General features: G+C 33.6%; 2 protein-coding genes, 1 non-coding gene and 1 pseudogene across 10 annotated transcripts; 2 read left to right on the top strand and 2 right to left on the bottom strand.

Moving 5' to 3' along the window:
- The first annotated feature begins 2,966 nt into the window (after positions 1-2,966).
- Positions 2,967-6,527, top strand: LOC146934331 (VAN3-binding protein-like; annotated as a pseudogene). The gene is made up of 7 exons (XR_015007735.1): positions 2,967-3,103; positions 3,900-3,971; positions 4,575-4,617; positions 4,741-4,804; positions 4,958-5,079; positions 5,332-5,410; positions 5,896-6,527. The product of XR_015007735.1 is annotated as a VAN3-binding protein-like (transcript).
- Positions 6,528-7,362: 835 nt separating this feature from the next.
- LOC146934330 (U2 spliceosomal RNA) lies at positions 7,363-7,557 on the bottom strand. The gene has a single exon (XR_015009009.1). It is a non-coding gene; the product is annotated as a U2 spliceosomal RNA (small nuclear RNA).
- Positions 7,558-11,018: 3,461 nt separating this feature from the next.
- LOC146934329 (RING/U-box protein) lies at positions 11,019-21,672 on the bottom strand. 4 transcript variants are annotated; one of them, XM_085706206.1, is made up of 14 exons: positions 21,420-21,672; positions 21,191-21,276; positions 20,808-20,960; positions 20,592-20,641; positions 20,129-20,198; positions 19,314-19,423; positions 18,721-18,786; positions 17,173-17,696; positions 16,970-17,050; positions 16,742-16,817; positions 14,202-15,546; positions 14,024-14,098; positions 12,079-13,164; positions 11,019-11,752 (listed from the first exon to the last, which is right to left on the bottom strand). In XM_085706206.1, the coding sequence occupies exons 8-14, from the start codon at positions 17,540-17,542 to the stop codon at positions 11,537-11,539; spliced, it is 3,249 nt and encodes a 1,082-aa protein (XP_085562332.1). In that variant the 5' UTR covers positions 17,543-17,696; positions 18,721-18,786; positions 19,314-19,423; positions 20,129-20,198; positions 20,592-20,641; positions 20,808-20,960; positions 21,191-21,276; positions 21,420-21,672; the 3' UTR covers positions 11,019-11,536. The 4 variants fall into 4 exon arrangements, with proteins under 4 accessions (XP_085562332.1, XP_085562333.1, XP_085562329.1 ...); XM_085706207.1 differs by having other exon boundaries at positions 14,202-15,417; XM_085706203.1 differs by having other exon boundaries at positions 20,870-20,960.
- Positions 21,673-23,879: 2,207 nt separating this feature from the next.
- LOC146934328 (calcineurin B-like protein 7) lies at positions 23,880-27,314 on the top strand. 4 transcript variants are annotated; one of them, XM_085706202.1, is made up of 9 exons: positions 23,880-24,342; positions 24,730-24,843; positions 25,227-25,309; positions 25,512-25,571; positions 25,805-25,913; positions 26,001-26,053; positions 26,557-26,637; positions 26,739-26,851; positions 26,975-27,314. In XM_085706202.1, the coding sequence occupies exons 2-9, from the start codon at positions 24,765-24,767 to the stop codon at positions 27,027-27,029; spliced, it is 633 nt and encodes a 210-aa protein (XP_085562328.1). In that variant the 5' UTR covers positions 23,880-24,342; positions 24,730-24,764; the 3' UTR covers positions 27,030-27,314. The 4 variants fall into 4 exon arrangements, with proteins under 4 accessions (XP_085562328.1, XP_085562325.1, XP_085562326.1 ...); XM_085706199.1 differs by having other exon boundaries at positions 24,147-24,342; positions 24,707-24,843; XM_085706200.1 differs by having other exon boundaries at positions 24,208-24,346.
- Positions 27,315-27,491: the final 177 nt, after the last annotated feature.

The raw sequence follows: 27,491 nt of genomic DNA, 5'->3' as shown, positions 1-27,491 counted from the left end.
GCGAATAAGGTAAATAAACTAAAGGTCATTCATGTATAGAATTCCTAATATGTTTTATTTGTGTGTCTAAATTCAGGGTACCTAATTTGGAATTTGTTCTCTAATGTGAGTCTAAATTATATCAATTATTTTCTAAGATCTTTACTTATTATAATTTAATCACATTCAATTCATTGCGACTAGGCTAATTATTGCAACTATTTTCTTTACCTCAAAATTGAATATGCACCCAAATGATTCTTTTCCCTAATTACTTATATTTTTCTCATCATTTATTTATGTTCTTACTTTCAGCATGTTATCAATTTCTTTGTTTTAATATAGGTTATTAAATCCTTTTATGAATTGCAAGAAACCTTCATACAAATTGTTATCAGGTTTTTATAATGAGTAAATACACCTTATTTTGGTTCAAAATAGGTTGCTTATTGTATGACATCTAATCAAATCTCAACTTTTATAATTGGTTAGTGAAACGGTTAAAAAATTAGAAAGAGACTCAATGAGGTTGAAATATTTTTTTTAGACCTAAATTGTAACAAAAATAAGTTTAAATACATTTTTAATTCTTTAATAAATTTATTCCTATACCATTTACCCTTTCTTTTTCTTTTATCAATCATCACAGTCTCACAAATATTAATCTCTATTCAGCATATCCCTAAGAAAATTTCAAGAAGAGTTCGGAATATACTCAAAAAAAAAAAATCTAGCTTTGCAAAGGCGATTCCAAAGATGGAAGTTGTAGATGAGCGACACTTAATTTCGTTGAATGGATGACTAAGAAAGACAACTTGCAAGTCATAGTATATTATGTTCACCTTAAAATAAGTTATACTACCATCATTTTATACATGATATCTAATTAATATTACAATTCATTTCCTAATAGGCATTTCCACAATGAGATATCAAGGACGGTTCTAAAGGGAAAGCGGAAAACGATGACACCCATTGATGACCAAACTCAAAAGAGGTATAAGTGTCGCTTGATTACAGCGGAGAGAGCAAGTCATGAAAAGTACTTGGGTGGCCAATGGTTCAACTTTTGCCGAGAACGTGTGTTAGAGGTAGGTGGTAAACTAATCTTTGATCTTGAACAACCACCTAAAAACATGCACATTCAAGTTGTTCCTAAATAGATCTTCGTTGTTCAACATCCGCCACTTTGACAAATCGCCTTAACTTTAATCCAAAACTATCTTGACTTGGGGATGCTATTTCTTTGGTTCATTTTGTGTGATGTGAATATTGGTGTTAATCCTTTTTGGTAACTCTATGACAATAGCACTCGCTTTTATAATTTTGGCTAATATGTAATCGTAATTTGCACATTATTGGTTACTTCATTGGTTCCAATTAGTTTCATCTTAATTATTATGATGTTTTCCTGGTCTCATAAACAAAATATATGCTCTTTTGATGCTTTGATAAATATTTTAGAAAGGTGCACATTTCTAATGTTTGTGCAACATACTCACATTTATAATTAACAACAATCTCTAAGAAAAATTCAGCTATCTCCCTTAATTTGCTCATTTTTCCTTTAGAACAATTTTTTACAAAATAGGTTATTTAACCCGTGCGAAGCACGGGTTTGTAACTAGTTATACCAGAAAAATGAATCCCTATATATTTCCATTTTTGCCCTCCTTTTGGGCACTTTAGGGGTATTCAGGTAATTTTTTAATTGATGCAATTTTTTTGGGGACAGCTCATTGTTTCCACTAACTATCTATTAAATATTAAGAGTAATGATATTTTGACATTCATTTGATGACAACTTTGTTGACAACCTTGTTTTTCTCACTTCTTATTGGTCAAAAACAATGGAGATAGAAAAAGGAAGAGAGAGAATAACAACATCATGTGAGTATGAGAGAGAAAGTTGTCTAAAAATTGTTAAAAAGTGGTTGTCAAAATATCATTTCTCAAATATTAATCTAATAATTTGTGATATTTGTGTGTTCATACTTAGTTCTCTCTAAAAGAAAACGTGTTCTCTTCTTCCTCCCCTTCTCTTCTCTCATCCGACCTCTTCCTTTCTTCTCTCAATCACATTAATATGAAGCTTAAACTTAAGGTAAATCCCTCTTTTCCCTTTTATCTGGGCCGTGTTTTCCCAACCTTAATTGGAAATTCTCAAGCTTACTATACATGTTTGATTCTATCTTTTGTTTTTGTCTCTAATTTGATTGATGAATTTTGATTTGTCATCTAGATTTTTGTTAATTGGATTTGTTTTAGTTTTTTTTTTGAATATTTGGGTTTTGTTTGTGTTTCAGTACCATCCAGATGTGTGCAAAGGAAGAGATTGTGGGGTGCAGTTTCACTTGATCAACGAGGCTTATGACGTGAGTTTTCCTAAAATTTCTCTAAACTATCCTTAATTTTCATTGCATAGTTAATTTAATTGTTATGATTGTTTGGGTTGATTACTATTTTTAGATCCTTAAATATATTGATATTGATTGATATTGGAGATTTAAGATCAATTGGTTCACATTTGATCTTTACTAAATAGTAACTTTTAAACAATCTTCACCGTTGATTTAAAATAAAACAACCAAGATCAATAATTGTGTCACACATTTATATGAATCCAAATCCAGTTTTTTTAATGTTTATGTAGCAACAATTTAGACCACATTTGATTACACTTGTGTGAAATAATTAGGGTTGTGCCCTTCTGTTGAGTCGTACAGTATCGGCTAAGTTTGCTTCGATAAATTTCATGACAATGTTAAAGACTTCTAAAATTCATGTATTATTTTGTAACTTTAAACAAAAGGAGAGATGTATCCTTTCTGGGTCATGATGTATCCTTTCTCGGTCATCTTCATATACACTCAATTCAATGTTATTGTTAATCAAATTGTTAATTATGTTGTTAATGTTGTTGTTGATATAATTGATCAATTGAATTGTTAATTTTTTGATTTGATTTTGTGATTTTTATTGTGTAGGTATGAAGAGGGGAGTTTTGATCTAGAAAGTTTTGATGTTAATGGTTTAGAAAATTTATGATTCAGTGATTTAAAAAAGGCAGGATTGGAGTAGCGATTGATAGCATAATTGAAGTTCTTGAATTTTTATATTTGAGGTAAGAACTGTTTGGTCTATTTGTTTGGATTGTGCATACACTGCAATTGGTTTAAAAAGTACTATAAATTCTGGATTTTATCTTTCAGTTGTGATGGAGGAGAGAAAAAGCTCTAACAATCTTAGTTCTTTAATTGGGGAATTCCTGCTATTTCTCTGTTTGTTTATTTTAGATTCTGCATTTAACTTATGACATTAGAGCTTATGTATGATAGCAGAAACCTTGGGAAGATAGTAACTGAGGCATGTGGATTTAACTTATGACATTAGAGCTTATCTATCAAATAATGCAGGAAGATCAAAAAGCAATACAAATGTCATATTCATCATCATACTTACCTGATTATTTTCCTTAATTTCCCATTCGTTTTGATGAATCTGCAGGATTTTTTATCCTTCTAAAGTTAATAGATCCTGTGAAAAATTGAGACCTGTTTGTTCTTCTATGTTCATTTGTATCCTATGCACTATTGTAGCCATTTCAAAGTCATATTTTCTGTTGCATTGTCGTCTTTATTGTGTTTTCTAGAGCAAATCTAATCATCCACAACAGTCGTAAAACTAAAGAGAATGTAACTGTGACGGTTCGATTTTGGTCTTTCAAGTAAGTGATTGTGAATTTTGTGGTTGTGTTTTGTGTCATGAACCAACGCTTCAATCAGATTTTGTTTGCTACATGTGCATTTCTGAATATACTTTGGATTTTGCCTTTTGTGCCATGAAATTTCCCTGCATTTTCATCTATTTTGAAAATTTATTGACATTTAATTATATTTGAACATTTGTTGTGTGTACAGGTTGGCTTACCTCTTCTTAATCTTGGTGTGGAAGATTTCACCAATCACATATTTGAGAGTTCCTCCTTCAAGGTTTAGTTTTTCTACTCCTCATTTCTTCACCCATGTGTTGGACTATGTTTTTTCAGCTAGGTTGCATTTGCTTTTATTACTATCCTCATTAATTTCAATCTCCCTACTGCACACAATTGTAGATTAGTGTTTGCTCCAGTTGGCCTGAATATAGATGCCTTTGATTTTAATTGAAAAATGTAACATTTCATGTCTCCTTAAAATTCAGCATGCCGCTCCATAAAATTCTTAATAACAATGTGATTTGGTCACTGAAATATATAAAAGGTATTTTCAGCATTATTTTCCTTTATTTGATATCTGCAATTTTCTTTGTTGACGCAAACTTTCTGATGGTTTTAGTTTAAATGGAAAGTCATATCTTAATTTTATGTGTCACCAATAGTCAATTAGTTCTATTGTAATTAAGAAAATTACAAGTTATGGTGTAAATTTATAGTGTGTGTGGTTAAGGCTATAATTCTTAACATGATTATAAGCTAAAACATGATTTTTATGAGGAAAGTTTTAGTGTATTCCAATGAATGGCCGCTGCAGCACCCTTCTGCAACCTCTTCTTCCAATTAATGCTAAGTTAATCATATATTATATGTATATGTGTAGCTAGCTGCTCTTAATAAAAGGCTAGGAACGTCTGATCGAGTTGGTAAGTTGTATTGGCTATCTTCCTGTTTCCTCATTCCTCCTCACCTTCAGTATGATAAGGTGAATGCATAACTTTGCTATCTTACAATATTTATATTTACCTTTCAAAATTCTTTATGTCAAGGTTACTCTAAAAATGAAGAGTAGGCACATTGCTGGGACCATTAAGAAAAAGAAAAAGAAAAAGAGTAAGTTTTCAATAACTTTTGTCTTGCTCTATAGTTTCCTAATTTTTAAACAACAGATTTGGAGGTTGGTTTTGTTCCATTTAGGGATTTGTGAAAGGCAATATCAAAAGAGTTTTTCTTTAATTCCATTCCCTTTATGTTTTGAATTTACAGATGTGGTAATTGAACTGATCAAAGATATGCCCGCTTGGACGGGACGCCATTTACTGGATGGCGGTGAGAATAGTCGCTACTTTGGATTAGAAAGCCAACCTTTGATCAGAGGGCAGATGAGGGTATGTGTACTGTTTATTTATTTTTTAAAATTCGAAGTCCATCCTTAATTGTGCAATCAACATGCATGTTTTAGAAGAGTTTTTTCCTTTGTTGCCAACTTGCCACATTGTTATTTCTCTATGTTTTGATGGAACGTTGGTGCAACTTATGAAACAGTTGTTTGGCTGTGTAGCAATTATATGTTAATTTATGATTTCTACTTTCTATGTTATTTTGGTTTTTGATATATGATTTGGCTGGTTTTATTTCAGTATCACATAGGTAGCGGTCATATTGGAGTGGCTATGAAAGAAAACTTTATCACTTGCTAGAGCATTGAGCTAAGGAATGGTAATTGATTTGATCAATACTTATACTATGAATTTGTTCTCTTTTAGATTTCATGTTCTGACTTCTATTTCTCCTTGACAGCCAATATTTTGTCATTCCTTTGTGGAGGGGAAGTGATTATTTGACAATGTTTGTTCAAGGTTTGATAAAAATTACCTTCTCATATCATTTTATTTGTAACAAATTAAATAATTATTGATCTGTCTTTGTAAAGAAGAAAATTTCTCCTCTTCCAACCTTTTCTGACTCTCAATGTTCCAACACAATATAGCTTAGTTGCGTAGTTCTAGCTAGCATATAACAAACTTATATTCTATCAGACACAAGAACTTGAACTTACAAATGATTTTGTAGGGGATTTATTTATGAAATTTTTGAATAAAGAGATTCAAGGAATGTCTTTATATAATACATTCCTTTATTTGGAAATGCACTTATAAAATATATATTAGTTTTTGGTTTATTCATTAAATTTCCTTTAACAGAAAAGAGGTCACCGTGGGAGCGGCGTGAACTCTATCAGATCATGACTGATGGAAGACGGAAGATCTAAATTGCAAGTAAATATATTCAATTAAATCATTTTCAATTGGCAATATGTCAAGAATGAGCTAAATATAATCATATGCTTTTATGTGCATTACAATGGATATAAAGTTACCATTCATTGTTACCCCTAAAGACTTGGAATTATTCATCTAGCATGTTGCTTATTGATTGGCCTATAATCCGGTTATTTTCACAAATTTTCAAGACATTTTTGCAGATTGCAGTAAAGTCTGGATATTTGAAGATTCTTATTAGAGGAATTTTAAATTCTGCTAGCCAGAAGATTACTGTATCTTCTGCAAAGACCTGAGCATTGCTGGCTTAAATTTACCACTGTCAAAAGATAAATAGACATGTTTCGATTCAGGGAACAACCTGATCACATTACTACATTAGGTCACATGTACTTGATGCAATTTATTAGGGCAAGCAAATTCCTCAAGGGTTCTTAGTTTGATGGGTTGTTGCTATTGTAGAACTAAGACTGAGACTTGTGTGCGGCAATGGCATCGCCAAAATTGTAAACATGATCATTCATCAATATAAATAAAATTCTTTTGTTTTCAAATTACTCATAGACAATTTATGGTGTAGTTCTTTAAATCATGTTACACCATTACATGTTTCTTAGATTTTAATTAAGAAACATTATGTTACTATTATTCATACGGAACATTGTGATTCATCATAGTCAAAACAATTAGAACATGAAGAAAGATGTTTCTTTCAAAGAGGATCAATGGGTTAAATATATTAACTAATTATAGTCAAAATATTACGTTAAAATACACTCTTCGGTTGGGTTAGTTTGGTTGAGGGCTGCTGCTGGTCTGTAATTGCAGCACCTGTTTTTCTGCTACTGGGTGCTTTTTTTCTGTTACTGGGTGTTTTGTTTTGGCTGCTGCGCTGCATCAGTAAGGCATGCAGCGTTTTTTCCTTATGTTGGGCTGGTGTTGTTTGCTTGCTCGGTTGAGTCTTTGCAGGTCTGTGGATAGTGTGAGCTATGGTTTTGTATTTCGGTGGTAATTGCGCCTGATTACAGTCACATAATTCTCACAATACAATTTATGAATGACAATAATTTACTGTAATTTACAAATTTCTCCTTCACAGCCAAAATTTTGAAAAATAGATTATTCAACCCGTGCGAAGCATGCGACCTTCGTTCTCAAATTTACGAAGAATAGCAATGTTAACAATTTTTTTTTAAAGATGGGTAATTCAACCCGTGCGAAACACAGGTTTGTAACTAGTTTTACTATGAAAAAAAAAAATATACTGGTCTAATATTTTAGATATTATTTTTTAAAGACTTTTAAGAAACATATGTTTATAAGAGAGGTAAATTGTAAATATTTTGGACCATAAGACCCAACAATAATAAAAAAATTAAACTTGTATTGGTGGGGTGCGCCAGCCCATGCAATAGTGCAACACATAGGCGACACTTGAGAAGCCCAATAGCAAGCTACTGAAGTGGCTTCTCCCCCTCAAAAAAGTAATTTAATATCATGTGACCCATTGGGCCACATATCAGATATTAAACTGATAAGAACAGATACTACACTTGATCTTAGCCAAAAGGCCGAGAAAGGTATGAGTTGAAATATGAGTTTGCTTCTGCTTTTATATCTCCCGTCCGCTCACTTGCTTTCTTAAACTAGCGATGTGGGACTGACTATTCTGCAACCGCTTGGTATATATATATACGCATGTGTTTACGCATTTAATAGGCAGAGGATATGTGGTTGGAGCACCCACCCACCAAGGAGAATCTCATGTCAGTAAAACATCTTACAGATTTGGAGAAGCTCTCTATACAAAATTGATTCCATTATTAATCAGTGAACACTGAACCAATATATAGAAGCAGGAAGTCATGCTTTCATTTCAATCTTCTTCTACTACTCAGTTTCATTTTCCTTAAATCATGATTTTTTTAATATAAATGATTTGTTAAGGCCACTATAGAAACAAACTAAGGCCTCATGAATCAGCTCTCAAAATAAAATAGCTTAATTGGAATCGTACCCCATGGCGGATCTTGGTCAAAATGTTAGGGGGAGCCATAAATACTAGCTAAAATATTATAATTGAAATTTATTAGAGGCATATATAATTTGGAAAATGCTAGATATCAAGAATGAATTTTCTTGATGAATTCAAGAATGACATGACAAAATAATCACCCTTAGATTTTAATCTTATTTATTAAAGTTTCATAAAAAAAAAAAATATAACATCCACCACCCCATGATTTCCGGCCAGGCTGAGATTTTATTGGCTAACATTAATTTCGGGACAATTTCTTGATAAAATCTTTCTTGATAAATAGCATTGCTCATATAATTTTATAGAAAAATCAAAATAATATTAACACAATAAAATAAAAATATGTATACAAGGGGAATGAATGAGTACTAACAAGTTCCCACCGTCTTAGCGGCAAGCCACTATGTAATGTATTTTTTATTAAAAAAAACATGGATGAGTCATATTATTATAGTGAAAGACGGCTCTGTTTGGTAAACCCAAAAAAAAAGCTTTTAGCTCTTAGTTTTTAGCTTATAAGCTCATTTGACAAAAAAAGCTCTGTTTGGTAACACTTTAGCTCTGTTTGGTACAACGAGCTTATAGCTTATTTCAAGAGCTTATAAGCTATTTTTCAGAAGCTACTTCAAGTAGCTTTTGAGCTTATAGTTTTTAACTTCTTATTTTTTCTTCCATATTTACCCTTATTATTCAAAGCAAAAGCTATCAGCTAATTTTACCAAACACTTCAACTAGCTTATCACTAAAAGGTATCAGCTAGCTTATCAGTTAAAAGTTATCAACTAGCTTATCAGCTAAAAGCTATCAGCTATCAGCTAATTTTATCAAACAGAGTATATGAGGATTGAATTATCGGATTTCGTTTTGAAGTAAGGAAAAAAAAAACACACACACACACAGAGAACCCAAACCACAACACAACACTACATCTGTGCTTTTTGCAGGTAGATAGAAGCATCGTCTTCTTCACCTCCTTTTCTCTAAACACTCAATTTGATTCTTTGAATATGCAAAAGGTTCAATTTGATTCTCTTACTCAAGTCGCAAATGTGACTGCTGGAAACTAAATCGCAATCCCGACGACGGTAACTGATACGATAACAAAAGAGAGAAGCCACGAGAGCTTAAGGACGGAAAGGAATTGAAACTGGAATCTGCGGCGATCGGAAATTTGAGATCGACGGCGGAAGGAATTGGTGTGGACGGTTTAGGAAGTAAAGCTGTGGGTGCCGTGAGGGAGAAGATGCTCGTGAGGGAGAAGATGCTCACAATCGCAGGGTGAGCACTGCAGTAGGAGTATATATATATAAAGAAAGAAAATAAAAAATTGGGGGGAGCCGTGGCTCCCTTCCGCTCCCGAGAAGATCCGACGTACCTTTCTTAACCCAGAAACAAATATTGCTCCAAAAATCCAATGTTGTTATTATGTTCATAATCAGGGCATTAATGTCTCATGAGCTGCGAGTCTTATATATACAGACCACATATATCTTCACTCCAAAACATAATCATCAGAACAAATACTACTTTCTATTTTCTTAGATATGAACATGTCTAGAAGTGAAATGGACTTCCCATAGCTTTACAAAAATAAATTGATTGATATACGTGTACAAAAAATAGAGGGGTAATCCAACGTTAAGGACACAATAGAACACCATGCTAATATAATAACAGTCGTATTGCAAACTACTATGCACATCTTATTAGGAGAGTGAGATAATGAAAGACTATTTTTGATGGAAAAGTCTTGAAGATTTTAAAATACTATATAGGAACGTATTGATAATCTTGTCAATATAAATAATTTATATTTATATCGTATATAATGACAACTTCAAAGTTAACTATCATTACTAAATAACTAACTTTGGTAAGTTATCGTCCGTCTTTTTGTAAATGATAATCATAATAGTAGTAAAGTTGGTGGGATTGAATTGATTGGGGCTATCTTAGGGGTGATCTTAGGGTTGTTTTGTTGTGATTGAATTTTGATGAAAAGTTGTTGGGATGGATCATGATGTGCGCAGAGTCGGTGAAATACAATACGTTGGTCAATTAGGAGTCGACAGAGGGACCTATAACACTTAGGATGAGAATAAGGTGAGGTCGTCCGTTATGTCCTTAGTCATTGATTCTTTGTACCCAAAGCTTGACCATTCTTATTGATAAGGCAGACGAGAGAGGACGGGAGACTTACATGGTGTTTGGGGTGTGTAAGGGAGCTCCTACTTTCATCAAACTTTTATTTTTTTATGATAGTTTTTTGTTTTGCAGGGCCGTTGATAGAGAAGCAATTGTCTCGAAGAATATTCTTGCTATCTATGAAGAGATGTCGAGTCAATAAATAAACTTTAAAGTACAAAATTAATTTTTCAGTATGGTTTTTTCTTGTGTTTTTTTACATAGCATTAATTTTATGCTGGAAGACTAATTTTATCTCTCACACTTTTTCTCTCAACCCAATTTGGTTTTCGACTGAAAATAAATTTAAACTAGTCTCTACATTTACTGTAGCCGACCTCACTTAGTGAGATAAATCTTGGTTGTTGTTGTTGTAGTCTCTGACATTTACATTAGAGACAAATTAACCCCTCTGTTATAATAAAGCATTAACTAATTTGTCCTTCATATAAACATGTCAGTGACTAATGTGGGTCTATTTTTTGTCAGATACTAAATTGGACAGTGAAAAAATTGTGAAAGACCAAATTGAGTCTTCACTCTAATTTATTTTTGCCAAGATTTTTCATAGTATAATGTTCTCAGTTTTGATGACGAAAGTTCATGAGCAAATGAAGGTGGTTATTTCTTTTCTTACGGATTTGAAGATGGAGATGGAATGAAAATGATGATGTTTTTTATTTTTTTTATTTTTTTTTTATGGATTTGAAGATGATTATGGGTGAAGATGATTAATATAAGCCGTTTGGTTTAGAGATTGCAAATCAAGTCAGGAAACGGAAAACAATGATAACAAACGTAAGTTATAGAAATGTGAGACAAATTTTCTTAGTTCTGGATGAGTTCCTTCCCATTGCAATTCATCTTTTTTGTTTATCTTCTTGGTACAGCATACATAGGTCTTTTCTCTACGATTGCATTATTACTGTATAATTCAGTTACAACAATATATGAAACAGAACTATAGACAATGAAATTCCACCCCTATAGAATCTGCCAATACAAAACTACAGAGGCCATGAGGAGGAATGTATAAGATCTTCAACCTTTCACTTTGAGTACCTCCCATTTTAGCTAAATATGCACAGTAAATCTCTTTTCTAAGAACCAGCGAATGAATCACACTGCACTATAGCAAACTTTCCCGAATATTCTTTCTCGGAATCAATCCCTATTGTTCGCAATGTAGCACCATTTTCATGGTGTCAAATCTAACATATGTGCACAGTAACAAGATGAAGCAAGTTTCTAAAACAGTCAGCAACGTCACACCTAACAAAAAGGTGAACAACTAACAATAACCCAAGAAAACTTGTTGAGGATGAAATGGTGATATGGGAATCAACTTTTTCTATTTTGTTGGGCTGTTTCAACATACTGCTCCGCGAGTTTCTTTACTTTCTCACCTTCCTTTATGAGGAAATTAGCATTCTTTGATTTGCAATGATACTTCATAACCTTTTCAGTTGTTTTTGCAACAGCCCACCTGTACTGTTCAGCCGTGATCACACCACTCTTGCACAATGGCCTGATATGCTCCTTGATGTAGGCTTCTACCTGTACAAAAAAAGACCAGTACTATTTAAGGAAGTATGGCAATTAGACAGATTTAAAAGAAAACAATGAAAATGAATCATAATAGAAATTAAGAGTATAGTATGAAAAAACATTTTATGTTTCCATTGTCTATTTTACTTTTAATTACAAAATTGCAACCTTGTATTGTGTCCCATTTTCAAATTTTTGTAAAGAAAACAACTATTCTTTTAACGATTTCACAAATCTTAAATAATAGAAAACAAATGAATATTAAAAGCAAAAAATATAAAATAAAAACAAATAACATTTTCTTAAACCAAACATATCCTAATTATCCAATATACCTTCTTCACTACTTGATTTTCATTGTTTGACTTCTGGGCAGGGATGTCAGATCTCTCTTCCTTCCTTCGAATATTTTCATCGGTCCCGGATGTATTAGGAGGTTTGCTAGTGATGGTAGGGACAAACACATTTTCTGTGAGATTCTCATTCCCTACTTCAGCACCATTTACTGCTTTGTCTAAGTCGCGTTCTTCTTCCTTATGGCAATCATTATTCTCGCATTGAGTTTCCGTCTTGCCCTCTCCATGTAATGATTGTAATTCACCATCTGGAAACTTTTTTATAAGTGGTTCTTTATCAGGGCCGTATAAATCTTCAAATTCTGAATCAACTGGATCAACAGCACCTTCACATGGTAGGAGTCCAGAAGAAACGGAAGGCTGGCCAATCTCTGCATTAATGGTGGAATCCTTCTGGACTGCATCTCTGTGACAGTTTGGTGAGCAAGAGGCACCTCCTGGCACTTCATTGTTTTCAGACCCCTTACAGTCTGCACTATCCAAAGCATTATTTGTTTTCTTCAAGCTCGTGGTGGAGAAAACGAGTTTCACTTTTGATTCACTCTGCTCTTCTTTTAGGTTAGGGATCTTTGTAACACTGGCACCTATGTAATCATCATCTTCCAAATCATACTCAAAATCACCAAAAATATCCAGCTCGGGATGAGATTCTAGTTCAAGTATATCATCAGGCCCTGACACTTCCTTTTCATTACATATTTCATTGTTCTTGTGGGGACTGCTTGGAGGTGAATCAGAAAACAAACCAGCATTTTTCAACGCTATTTGAACTGCAGGGTCAGTCAAAAGATCATCAGTATTTAGTTCTGATTGATCAGTTTGCAAGGGTGATGATGAGGTTGGTAGAGTTGTGTCTGTGTTTATGTTGGATTTTGTGTTATTTGTGCGATGCAGTAGCTCTTGTGAACAAAGATTCAGATAAACTAGCTTGCTTTTTGATCTGTCAGCAACCTCCTTTTCAATATTAATAGCATCTGCAACAGCCAACTCTGTGTCTGCAGTTCTACGAATGATTGGCAGATTTGTGTTCTTCAATAAGCGTTCCGTCAGGCGGTACAGCTGTGTCTGTTTTAACAATTAAAAGTAACGAATTCTTAAGAGAGCAGAAATACGGCAAACATTCAAAATTTGTAAGTGTAACTCTACCTATACTCTCTAGAAAAGGAAAGAAAAAAACTAATACTCTTTTTATGAGGAACTTCAGGCAGCATAACTCATCAACTGATACCAACAATGGAACTGGGATTAAGCCAACGATGGAAAATTCAGTAGCAACCAGGTGTTTGTGGTTTGGTAACAGAATAGAACTAAAAGTAAAAGCCAAGGCTCTGTTTGGGACTTTGCAGGGGAGGGCTTTAGGGGGAGAGAGAGGGGGAGAGAGAGAGAGAGAGAGAGAGAGAGAGAGAGAGAGAGAGAGAGAGAGAGAGAGAGAGAGAGAGAGAGAGAGAGAGAGAGGGAGGGAGGGAGGGAGGGAGGGAGGGAGGGAGAGAGAGAGAGAGGAAAAGAACACTGTTGATTAATATATTTTTAAATTTTAGAGTATTATAACATGGAGATGATTTGAAGAATTTTTTTTAAACCCTCCAAAATTATCCCCCAATACATTTTTTGAGTTACCCAAATTAGGGTGATTTTATATTATGAAGAAAACGAACTCCCCATTCTAGTTGGGGGGTCCATCCTTTCTTACTTCTTCCTTTCCTCCTTCCTTTTTTTTCCCAAGCCCTCCCTCCTTCTAAACTGTCAAGGACCCTAAATTAGTTCGCAGTCGGCAGAAAGGGATATCTATCCTAAGGATCCACCAAAAGGATAGAAGTTAGACATATTTTGCAACAAAAAAAGTGTTTGGCTATTTTCATCTCAAGTTTTCTTCTCCAACTATAACACATGTAACTTGATGTTGGAAATTAAAGCTACAGCTTACCTGCCTCACGGATACAGGAATTTTATTGTGGCGACAAGGTGCCAACACCGGTCTCATATCAGTTGGCAATTGGGCCTACTCACAATCGAGAAAAAAATGAAAAGTCATAAATATGTGACACCAACAACAAAGGTAATAAAACAATTGCATAAAAAAATTAATCAGATAAATTACGTACAAGCAAAGGATAATTTCCCTTAAAAATTGCATCGTCTTCCTGACTTTCATTTGCTGTGTTCTTACTTGCAACAGCTGTTTTTCTCGCAAGAACCTCCAAGGCCCATTTTCTTTTATCACCTTTCACAGAATCAGATTTAAGGCCAGATTCCTTTGTGCCAACTTTGGCACCAGCTGAAGAAGAAACTGATGCCCCTCCTGAGTGACTGCTTAATTGTACTTTACCAGCTGGACCACGTACAATCTTATCTACTTTTTTCTCAGATAAACAAACTTTGGTCATTGATAAGAGATTATTTACCTCTGTTGCTTTAATAGTCTTGTCATCAACAGATTGATTTGGTCCTTTTGCTGACGGATTATTTTGTTTAGTCTGTTCCGAGAAAGGTTTGACATCCTCTTTCCGTGGGAAAACAGATGTATCTGCTATATACAATCTGGAAAGAATTGGATTCTTGGCCTGACATTCGGGAGCTCGCTCTGATTCTGGGTTCTCTGAACTTTTTCTTAGAAGATCAAGAACTGATTTTAAAGTTTCGACCTTTTCAGGTTTTGAAGCTCTCATGCAACGATATTTCCAAAACTCAATTTCACAATCCCTATCCCATGCACGCTTTCTTCTACCATTGGATGTCCCAAAAATTTTCCTTGTTAGATTTTCACGTACTTTTCCTTTCTGCAACATTGACTTCTTTGCCTTCAGAGCTGAAGGGGATAACTTATTTACAAGTTCAGTTTTAGGCCCTGTTATAGCAGCCCTAAAGGCTTCGAGAAGATTTTTATCAAAATGGTTTTCCTCAAAGTTTATAGAGGATTTGTTGCGGACAGCTTCTCTAATTTCCTTCCTTAGATTTTGGACTAGTGAGGATGATTCTCCATCATCAGAAACTCTCTTCATAATCTTTTTCACCCTCAACCCAGTCATGTTTTCTTTCTTTTCAGCTAACTTTTTATTAGCATTAGTGTCAGCAAGTCCCTTGGAAAGCTTACGGTTCGTCCCTTTAACTATATTCATTATATCTGATGCTGCAATCTCCTTTGTTGGAGAATGTTTTAAAATGGGACTTTTCTTAGCATTGTCAGAAAGTTGAACATCGACCGAGTCATTAGCTCTAAACATTTGACTAGCAGCTGCTCTGGTTTTCTTTTGTGAAGCTTCAACCGATAGTTCGGGGTTGGCATCTTCATCCTCAACTTTTATACGAACTTGCTCATGACTGTAATAGACCGAGTCATTAGCTCTAAACATTTGACTAGCAGCTGCTCTGGTTTTCTTTTGTGAAGCTTCAACCGATAGTTCGGGGTTGGCATCTTCATCCTCAACTTTTATACGAACTTGCTCATGACTGTAATATCAAGTAAAAAATTGGAGGAATGGATAATCAAAAGCAGTCATAATTTTAACATAACAAATAGCAACCAACAAATTTATTTCAACGAAATATGGATTTAAAGATCTAAAATGATCGATGCAAGGTTCAGAAGGGTGACAGAAGTATTTCAATTTTTACACACTGAGTACGAAGAATATCTAGGCACCAGTGCTTTTTTCCTTGTCTCATGAGTTGTGAATACTAAGAAAAATCAAGATTCAAAATACTCTAAATTTTTATCCTGTATTGCCATTTTCCATCCAGAAGCACAACTTTCGTAATGATATTTTATGCTAATAACGGAATAACCACACACTTCTAAAGGCAAGCATGGAGCTAAAACGAAGCCCCTATATATAAGAATTGGGTTTAGAACTCTTAGGCTTTAGAATAATATATACATTTCTGTGGAACAGCGCATATAGGTTTGCCAGAAAATAAACAGATCCAAGTAGTGATTAGAAACTGGAATTAGTTGATATTGGTAACTGTTAAGAATAGGAAGTACTATGGAAAATCTTTTGGATTAAGGACACATTAAATCCTAAAATAAAGTATGATTAATTGGAGGCTTGATTCTGATTCTGAGTAACTGATTCCTGTTAATTAAGAGTTGATTGTGGGTTTTGTCAAAAAAAGAGTTGATTGCAGGGTGATTGATTAATAACTAATCAGATACCTTGAACCTTCCGTCTAGAATAAAAAAAATTAGGCCTAAAGCAAAGTGTGCCTCAAACTATAAGCTTATTGCATTCATATAGGCATGTCAATGCTAGACCGTGATGGAATTATAGACAAGGGGGAGCGGAGAGATTTGAGGTGTAATAACCTTCAATAAATGAGGAGGGCAGAAAGGAAGGGAAACCTATCAGAAACAAAAATGAAGGTGGGAGGGGGATAGGGGAGAGGATATCCAATTGATAAGTTAACTTTTAAGCCTTTGGACAGGGAGGTTTGCATACCCTCAAAATTCTGCAGTTTCAACCATTTATTTTATTGTTATGAAAGTGATTATAGTCTCTGTAAAAGTGGCTTGCTCTACTTCTCATGTAATAAAATTCAACTCCTGTCGATTCTCTCTGCCTCTCTCCCACAATCCTCTTAACAGTCACAACGACTAAGGAGCACAGCCATCTTAAAAAGATATTAGATTTAAATGAAATATTACCTGTAATCAAAATGCTTCCTCTTTCTACCAGCCACTCTGGCACTGTCATCACAAGCATTGATTTCGAGTTTATCTCCTAAGAACATTTTATTAATGACATTATAAGGTTATAAAACTAATTCAAATGCTTCTAAACAACCAATATGATCCACTCGTGATTCCCAGTCTAAGAGTGGCCTAAAAATAAAGAAAGCAAAATGAACCATATTTCTCAGAATGGTGCATTACCTTCCAAAGGAAAGTCTTCTGGAATCGAGCACGGGAGATCAGTTGCTTGATCTTTTGATTCGCTCTTGTCCACATTATCGACTAGAAGTACATTAAGACTACGACAATCAGACTACCTCATAATTGTAGAGTGCACACACAAAAAAACTTAAATGATATGTTTTAGAAGCTAACAAAAAGGCAGGGTATGTAATACAGTTTACCAGTTAAAAAAGTGCCCACCGATAAACCAAGATGAAGACCCATATCAGATTCAATTTTGCATGGACTAGTTTTGGCATTGGACTCATCAAATAACTTGGTTCCATCAAAGCTACTCGGTTCACGTCTTGTTCCATTATCACTTTCCTTTAAATCGCTATGCACGAAGGATTTAGAAGTTGGGTGTGATAATGAAAGCTCTAGTTCTTCTCCCTTCATGATCGGTGACACAGTTGTCTTCTCTGTTGCCTGCAGCTGATTATTTGTGTCCGACATTAACTTACATGGCTCATTCAACAGATCCCCATCAACTTCAGGAGGCAATAGGCCTCTCTCACTTGTTTCTGGAATCCATTTGTTTCGGTCAACCATTGAGACAACCACAGCTGTCTCTCCCGTATCAGCAATGGACACAGACACTATTCCGGCATGACATTCACTGTTAGTATTATCTGGGTTAAATTCCAGGGAAGCCCCCTTTATTGAATTGCCATCTGTTTCTTTAGAAACTGCATCAACCACACATCTAAAATAAACCCCGAATTAGAATAGTTATAGGACAAAACAAGATACAATATACAGGCATCAGCAGACAATTTTTAAGCAATTAAATGAGATGGAGAGTGATTTATGTAATGAAGTTGAAGTTTTAAATGAAATTAACAAGAGGAAATGTGAATAACTAATTATCCTAATACGTGTGTAAGTCGTTAATTTTGCTTATATTTTGATACGGGGAAAGTAATTCACATGCTCATGTTTCAATCAAAAGGAAGTTTACCTGGGAATTTTGTAGGTGACAATAATAAGATACAGGCTTATCAATATGTTGTTTAGCACAACATTCAGATAACTAAAACTTTTTTCCTTTCTTTTGATTGTTAACCACATATTAAATAGTTTCTTGTTTATTGTTTAGAATTATATATTATTGTATATAACCGGATTTTTTTATATAAGAGACCCATACTGAAGGGGGAGCCTTGGCACAACGGTAAAGTTGTTGTCACGTGACTGAAAGGTCACGGGTTCAAGTCCTGGAAACAGCCTTTTGTGTAAAACAGGATAAGACTGCGTACAATACACCAAAATGGTGGGACCCCTTCCCGAACCCTGTGTACACGGGAGCTTTAGTGCATCGGGCTGCCCTTAGAAACCCATACTGAATAAAAAACTTAGATTAACAGTTCGAACTTATCATGTCTTATGTTTTTATTTATATGCTAATGCTAGAAGCCAATATGAACTATATATGCATGTTAACAAATAGGACAAGTGGAGATTCAAGATCAAAGATAAATAATAAAACAGCAATACCAAATAGTAAATAATACAAATGAATTTCATACTTGTTCTTCTGCTGTTTTCTGATTGATATTACATTGTTACTCTTTATTACCGGTTTATGATATAAATGTTGTGAGTGATCGATTAAATTTTTTTGCAGGATTTGTGCATAAAATGTTTGTGCAAAACTTCAACGGTCGTTATAAAAGGAAGTAATTAGAAGCACAAAATACCCGACAGAACAACTGACAAATTCAACTTACCTTGGGCATAACCACGTACTGTCAGATGTACCTTCAGTATCAAATCCCACACAAAAGGCGTGATACCTGTCAATTTGCAGGTAAAGCAACAATCAGAGGGTACTTCTTCAAAAATCCTTATGATAATTTCATTAACGGATTCCCTTGACACCCATAAAAGTTGGTAAAAAAACACTTGCACAAGCTTTTTTCTACTATTTTATTAACACCATCTCTCTTACAATTGTAATCTACTGTGTAATTAGAATGAGTTGGTCATTCATGGCCACACTTTAACAAAGTCAGGGTCGTCTTGACTATGCAAATACACGTCTGACTGTATCCATGACTTGCATCATATTCCTGATCCACCTTCTAGACGTAACTGTCCATCTATTAGTGTTTGTTTATTATGAACTTATGATCAAGGCAATCTGCAAATTTTCTGATAAGCTGAGAAATGCAAAACAAAATTCTGCCAAATGGCTCTTGTGGATGAACTCTAACAATGCCATAGATATAAAGCAATAAATTTTACCCAATCAACTCAAAGACATATTGAATCAAAAAAGATTTTACAAACTTCCTAACCTAATCCATCCACTTGTTCTTACCATAGATCACATGAATCGCAAGCAATCGATGTATCAAGACCAGAATCTTCTTCAACACTTGCAAATCCATTTCGAATTTTGCAGCCATCACCATCCAAGCAAGTAACTGCCTACAAAATGATGAAATGCCAAGGGATTAGTGTTATACATTAATTTTGAAAAGGACAATTAAAGAGTATTGACCTGAACAAAGTCAAGTGCTGCAAGGATTTTTGTTATTTAAAAGCGTCGAGGAAGTTAGAGAAGCATTAAGTAACTGAGTTAAAGAATTAGGAAAATAGTTGCTTGTGGTGCACCCAACGAAAAGGTACATGTCAATATGTAGTTACAGTATCAATAATACAAATAACTGTTTAGGGGTCACAGTCGTATACAGTGAAAGATTTTTTAATCAGTAAATATGTGTTCTTTATTTTTTATATTTACCTTTTAACCCTGTTCAGTCTCACCATTACCTCTTACCATGTAAATATACTAAAACAATAAGCATATTACGATAGATAAAACCATATCAATTATGACATGTGTTTTTCACATCAGATTCGTATTTGTTATATGATCAGATATGTATTTGCACACAACTATAAACTTCCTGCATGACTCTGGAAAGAGTGTGTGAAATCTGAAAAGAGTATTAACATTGAGAAAACACAAGAAATAAACTTATGATATGAATCAAAAGATCTCTGCATATAAAATATGCACTCATCCAAAAACACAAGAAATCCTGGAATCCAGGTTGCAACAATCTGAATCAACATTCTTTGCCTAGTACTAGTATTCTAAAGTTGTATTTTACATATAGAAAAAATTACATTTTCATCAATGTAGTAAGAGGGAAATGACAGACTGTTATTCTTCCCGTCAATCGACCAGTCATCATCTCTGCAATCATGAAGGAAAAAGGTTAAAAGGTTATACATTTTTTTCCCCCACAGAAACATGACAAAACTGTAAAGCATTAATCAAAATTAAATGATAAAACTGTAAACTATTTTTCTTTTAATTGAGTAAGTTGATACTATTAAGAAAGATCTAGAGATTAGATAGAACATTATATGGTGTAATTTGATCCATGTAGCCGACACCACTTAGTGGGATAAGGCTTGGTTGTTGTTGTTGTTGATACAGTCTAGAAATAAATAAGTGTGCAAATTTCTGAAATTCATGACTTTCAACTTAAACACAAATTCTGAAAATACCAAGTGTAATATATGAGGATAAATAAATACTAAAAATTTGGTCGTCTTTCATACAAACAAAATGACGGTAACTTACCTGAGGAATGAGCCATCTTCAACTTTATTGCTCCCTATGGTATCATATACCTTCACAGTTATGAGTTTGATACAATTAGCCATACACCCAATTTCAATAGTATTTACAAGATACTAAATGAATAAATAGCATAGAAGTTAGACCATAATAGTAATCAAAACAGCAAAATGCATGGTCCAAAACAGAATAAATAACATGGGGAAATTCAATTGTAACCTGAAGAGTTATATTAAATGAAGGAAGATAAAAGCAGCATTCCGCAAATTTATATGACTCACTGGAACACAAGTGATCAACTGAAACTCATTCTGGCAAAGTGGGCAGAGATTAGTGATGGTAGCCCAGTTGTCAATACATACAAAGCAGAACCTATGAAACAAATGAACCATCCAAAAAATATCATATTCATATTTCAACAAGCACACTGAAACATGAAGGAAAGGAAATTAACATATTCAGTTGAAAGCAAGTCCAACGACGACTTGAGCCCGCATATTGACACAATTAGATTTTAGCATCAATATGTAAGACACGATCCACAATGTATATAGTAAGGTTGGAAGATTGAATAAAAAGGGGGGGTGAAATAGAAGAAATACCAGTGCTGACAGCAATCCAATACTCCCCTGTCAATAACCATATCCATACATATTCCACATGTTTCCCCTTCAACGTCCAAATTATCCTGTTACGAATTACACAACACTAATCTTAAGAATGCTTATTGCTTACATAATATTTGAATAAGCCATAAACAGCAATGAATAAGGGTTTAAGAAGTGAAAATTGATATGAATTAAGAAAGAGAGAGCGATAAGAGGAAGTTACATTGTCGTTGGCATCATCAAATGGATCCTGTGAGAGTGTCAGCATATCATCGTTCGTCTCGAAATCTGATTCCATTCAGAATCGCGTTATCGATTCCAAAAACGGCAAAGTAATTTAGGAACCAAAATCGTATATTGTGATTCAATTTGTGAAACTGGAAGGGTTTTGATGAAACCAATCCAGGCACGGAAATTCGAAGGCCAAAACCCAAAACAAGCAACAAAAAAAAAGGATTATTTGGAAAATCAGACACATTTTTTTTTTTTGAGGAAAAAATAAATTATACTACATGTTCTCTCTCTTTTTTTTTTTTAAAAAAAATTAAGTTAAATATTTTTTTTCTTTGAAAAAAATGTGAAATATATTTTTGACCAAAAAAAAATGTTTTTTTAAAGATTATTTTTATGTTGGAGTGTAAAACTCTTTACACTTGCATTTAATCAAATCACATCAAGTTGATGATTGCCGATCTAAATATGTGGCATTATGATATGATTTGATTGAACAAAATTTTACACCATCTATATATACAGATTAATATTTTTTTTAATTAAAAACTCATTTTAGGGCTCATTTGGGTTGATTTTTTTTTTGGTGGCCGGGGTTTGAACCTCGGACCTTGCATATTTTATGCATTGTCCTTATCAATTGAGCTATGCTCACGAGGACTGACTTAATGCAAATTGTATCTTCATAGACTTTTTTTTTTCTTCATAAACTACCATGACAAGCTTATGAATAATATATGTAAAAGCTTATTTATTTGCATATGTTATTTTGCATAAGCTCAAAATTAAACCAATTCAAACGGGTAGTCTTTCAAAAAAAAAACCATAGGACCTAATTTAGTGTTTGAAAACTAAAATTAATTTTTAGCCCGTGAGAATAGTAAGTAAGGGCAACTTAATCCCTTCCATAATGTTACACATGTTTTTCATTATAGGTCTCTCTTTTCTCTCTTATTCAACATGGTATCAGAGCCTCCACCCAACATTTATATTCACACTTCAGATGTTCAGTCTTGGACGCGAGAAGGTGTCTTAAAGAGTCCCACGTAAGATGGGGGATGATTTGACAATATGTTTATAAGTGGGGGCAATTCTCACATCGGAAGCCGGTTTTGTTAGGTTGTGTTAGAGTCAACCACGATTATTAAGATAACATTTTCCTAATGAGTTTCAGACGAAGGACATTGCTAAACTCCGTTACTTTTTAGGTATTGAGGTAGCACAAATCAAGGATGGTATTGTAATTTCACAAAGGAAATATGTTATGAATATTATTGAAAAAAACATGAATATTGAATGTCAAGGCAGTTGATATTCATATGTATCCAAATGTCAAACATCAATCTAATCAAGGGAGATATATGAGATTAGTTGAAAAGTTGAATTATCTCACAGTCACTCGTACTGACATTTCCTTTGCAGTTAGTTTGGTAAGCCAATTTTTAATCCTCCTTGTCAAGAAAATACAAATACTTTAATTCGGATTTTTAAATACATCAAAGGTGCTTCAGGAAAAGGCCACATTTATGAGGATAAATGACATACTCAGATAGTTGATGGCTCAAATGCTGATTGGGCAAGTTCATCCGTTGATAGGCGATCCGTTTTTGGGCATTGTGTACTTGTTGGCGGAAACCTGATATTCTGGAAGAGTAAGAAACAAAATGTAACTGCAAGATCGAGCATAAAGGTCGAATATAAGGTCATGACACTAGTAACATGTGAGCTCATTTGGTTGAAGCAGTTACTCAAGGAACTTATATGTGATAACCGAGCCACGTTGCATATTGCCTCAGATCCAGTCTTTCATGCGAGGACCAAACATATTGAGATAGACTGCCACTTAAACTGAATAAGGACATCGTCACAAGCTTTCTCAATTCAAATGATGAGTTGACAAATGTTTTATTTCATTTAACAAATAAAAAAAACAACTATCTGATAGGATTTAAGCCCATGAAAATAGACTAAACCAAAAGACTAGTCCAATAGATAGGAGAACTTCATGAGTTACATACCACATCAAGCACTTTAATTTATACGATATGGGACTTCTAACACGAAAAACAGGAAAGAGAATCGTTGCTTCACTAAACATTTTAAATCTTAGAGTGTCACATGGAAGATTCTAATGGTAGAAACGTCAAAGGAGACACACTTTGTTATGTTAACAAGACTGCCGTACTCTACGAGAGAAAAGCTATTTATAAAGTTTATAACAAACACCGACCAATAATATTCTACGATAATAATCAACACATTCAAGTACTTGGTCTAAACTTCTAAAAGCAAAAGTACCTTTGGTCTAAAGCAAAAGTACCTTGGTCTAAATAATAATCATACAAAATATTACACATAACTTTTTCTTTTGGACGCAACAATTAGTAAGAATTAATACTTTCAATGTTTTTTTTTTGAAGAATACTTTCAATGTTATAATTACTTTTTTTACATATTACAAACATGTGCAGCCACAACGCCTGGGAAAAAATACACAATTATAATGGAGTCACGCACGCTGGGGTGTAAATCGCCACTAAAAAAAACACGATACACGCATATGAATCAAGTTTTTGCTTTGTTGCATTGTTCGTTCCACCTAATTTTAGAGTATATAATTAATGAAGAGAACGACGAATTTGATCTAAGCAACTTTTATCGATAAAAAAAATAATATATTTAATACAATAAAGTCATTTTTTTGTTGTAATGCATTGTTGTGGCAAGTTTTGTTTTGTTTCATCAGCTTCATTAAAAAAAATGAACCCTTTGGTTGTGTTACGTGTATGTCTGTGTGAAATGATTTCATTATTTGAAAATTTGGTTTCAATTAATTATAAAGTGGACACTTCTTTCTCCCTCTGAATATCGATCTGTGTACTTTTGAAGGACACCACCACCAACTTCTCATTTCTGTAAGTCATCTTTTTAATATACACAACACATCCATGTAAAGCTCCATTTTTCATTCACTAATAACATAAGATTATATGTTTCTACTTTCTATTCTACTAGTTACACAATTTATTTTACAATATATTTTAATTGCTAATACATGCATCATCTTATAATCATATATAACACATCAATCCTTCATTACTCAGATTTGACTTTCATAAACATATAATTGTAATTGATATATTTTACAACCAGGTTAAAAAGAAACTCGATCTTTGTATTTTACTATTTTGAAGAATTCAGTAGTGAGGAGTTGACTTTAAACAATCTTGTTTAAGTTTTTATCAATGCTTCAATGGTTATTTGATTTTGGTGTTTCAGGTCCTACCTATTGTGTCAGGCAGCACTCTTTGAATTGAACTGATTCTAATTCTATACAATGAGCTGTTTTTGCTTGATGAAAGGCAAACCAAAAACTAAGCAAGAACAATCCTCCATTCTTGCATTGGAGACATCATGTAAGTACAAAAGTCAACATCTTTCTATATTTTTGTTATTTTGAACTACATATGAAGAACGAAAACAAATACATAGACACTGATAATAATTTGAAAAAATTGACATAATTGAATGAATGTAATCATACATTTCTGTATTGTGTTAGTGTCTGACACCAGACACATCTTCAATCTAAAGTATGGTTTCTACATACATATTTGAACTCAATTGAATCTCTCTTCACGGAACCATGAGTGACTAAAATTCAAAACAGAAAATAAAAATAGAAAACATTTGCTCAAACCAAACAGGCTCATATATGATTACCGCTGCTATAGTTCTATACATGTCAGATTTCTTGTGGTTTTAACTCTGATTTGGAATGTCCTTTACCATTTGACAGTTACTGTGAATGAGGTTGAGGCTTTACTTGACTTGTTTAAGAAACTAAGTAGTTCAATTATTGATGATGGCTGCATTCACAAGGTAAATTTATTTTGGTACTAGTAGTACAAATCAAACTGCTAAAGACTGATTCCAAATATTTCTCTCTATATGAACTGATATTGCATTTTTTTTGACATTACTGCGACTCATTTATTTTCCTAACTGTCATCATACTTGAGTTGTATAATTTTATAAAACATTACGTATATGCGCTAAATTCGTCAAGACAATTTATTTGCAGGAGGAGTTCCAACTCGCACTTTTCAGAAATAAGAGCAAGCAGAATCTACTTGCAAGCAGGGTACATTATACATACTCTGAGTTAGTCATTTATTTATTTATATTCAGCTAATGAACCCTCATACAATTGTAATTATGGATATAAAGATTAACAAAAATCTCTGAAACATGGATGAAATTCATGGTTTTAAATGAAATTTTATAGTGGATTTGTATTTCTTTATTAACTTTATGCTAACACAATCATTTTACTATACATGATATGATGTTGCAAGCTAAGAAAACTGAATGCAGGTATTTGATATGTTTGATATTAAGCGTAACGGAGTAATTGAATTTGGAGAATTTGTTCGCTCACTAAGTATTTTTCATCCAAAGACATCTGAAGAGAAGAAAATTGAATGTATGATATTAATCGTGTAACAGAAAAGTCAAACATTCAGTCATTTCTATGAGAGCTTGACAGTGCCATTTTTTTTTGTTCTTACAGTTGCATTTAAACTGTTTGACCTTGGGAAGACCGGATACATTGAGCATAGCGAGGTGAGTGTCCTTTAACCTTTCCATTGTTCATCATTTTCACTTTAGGATTGAGTAATGCAGCTTTGACAAAATCACATGGCAGTAGAATTAAATTTGTTAACAATTTGTATTAATTTACCCTTTAGGAGATAGAGTGCGGGTTTGGATTCACGGTGAATTGCTGTTATTCTGCTAATGCTACCCCCAAAACCAAACCTGCACAGAATCAATTTATGTCTTCATCATAGTATTTATTATATGTTTCAGATAAAGATTGCATAATTATGGATATGTTAGTAAAGAAATAAATAATGCAGTTGAAAATTTGAAAATGCTCCTATAAAAAGTGACATTAAAATCTCAAAATGGTCTTATATTTAAGGACAGAGGAAGTAGTTGTTTTTTGTATGAATGCTCCTTCTCATGTAACTTTAGTAGTTATAGACTATAGTTACATTTATGCATTTCATTGTAACTTTTTGAGTGTCTTATGAACCTTTTTTGTACATAATGGCACACTGAAGTTAAAGGAGATGGTCTTGGCTACTTTGACTGAATCAGAAGTTACAGTTTCAGACGATATTGTTGAATCCATTGTGGAAAAGGTTCTTAACCATATGAAACCATACATTTATCCGCCTTCAATTTCTATAGTTTCCTCAATTTAATTCTTATCTCTTATACTTCTTGGCCTGATCTTTTTTAGACAATGGAGGAGGTTGACTCAAAAGGAGATGGGAAGATTGATATGGAAGAGTGGAAAGCGTATGCAGCAAAGAATCCTTCTCTTCTTAAGATCATGACTCTGCCATATCTAAAGTAGGTTTCCTTCAATTTCATAGTTACTATTATTTTTGGAATACGTGATTTTCTCCATTCTAATCTTTTACTGTTAAATTATATTTACATGATCAAAACTCAAATGAATGTTGTGCCTGTCAGGGATATAACTATGGCATTTCCCAGCTTTGTTTTGCACACCGAGGTGGAAGATTAGCAACAAACAATTGAAGATCAATGCACTAGAAGGATTAAAATTTGCAGCTATAGAATAGAATGCATTGTAATTGTATATAATGTGTTGAAAGCAAAATCAACCGCTTCAATATGTACGCTTGCTTAGGCTTAGGCAATTATAAGTTGCCTTTGCCTACCTAACATTAATGGATTCACTTAATTGTATGCATGATATATATGTACTGAACCCAGTTAAGAAAAGTTGAAATTCCAATGAATGATCAAAGAAACTACATAAATAAATATAAAAAATTTTGTTTGGAAATTGTAGAGTGATTTTAGACCAACAAGCATAGATTTATTTGCATCAACTTAGAATGATTTTATTTATCGAAACATTAAATTTGGAACGAAGTGGCAACAGAAAAAAGTTGATGTTTCAACATCAACAGTCCTTGGCTTGGAAAAAAGTTGATCACTCCATGTGCATGGAACATATTCC

The sequence above is a fragment of the Medicago sativa genome, chromosome 4 (genome assembly GCF_051527215.1).
Source record: "Medicago sativa cultivar Bolivia chromosome 4, Bolivia_mono, whole genome shotgun sequence".
NCBI classification, from domain to species: Eukaryota; Viridiplantae; Streptophyta; class Magnoliopsida; order Fabales; family Fabaceae; genus Medicago; species Medicago sativa.
Note: the sequence above shows the minus strand (reverse complement) of the source record. Positions and strands in the feature narration are given on the sequence as shown.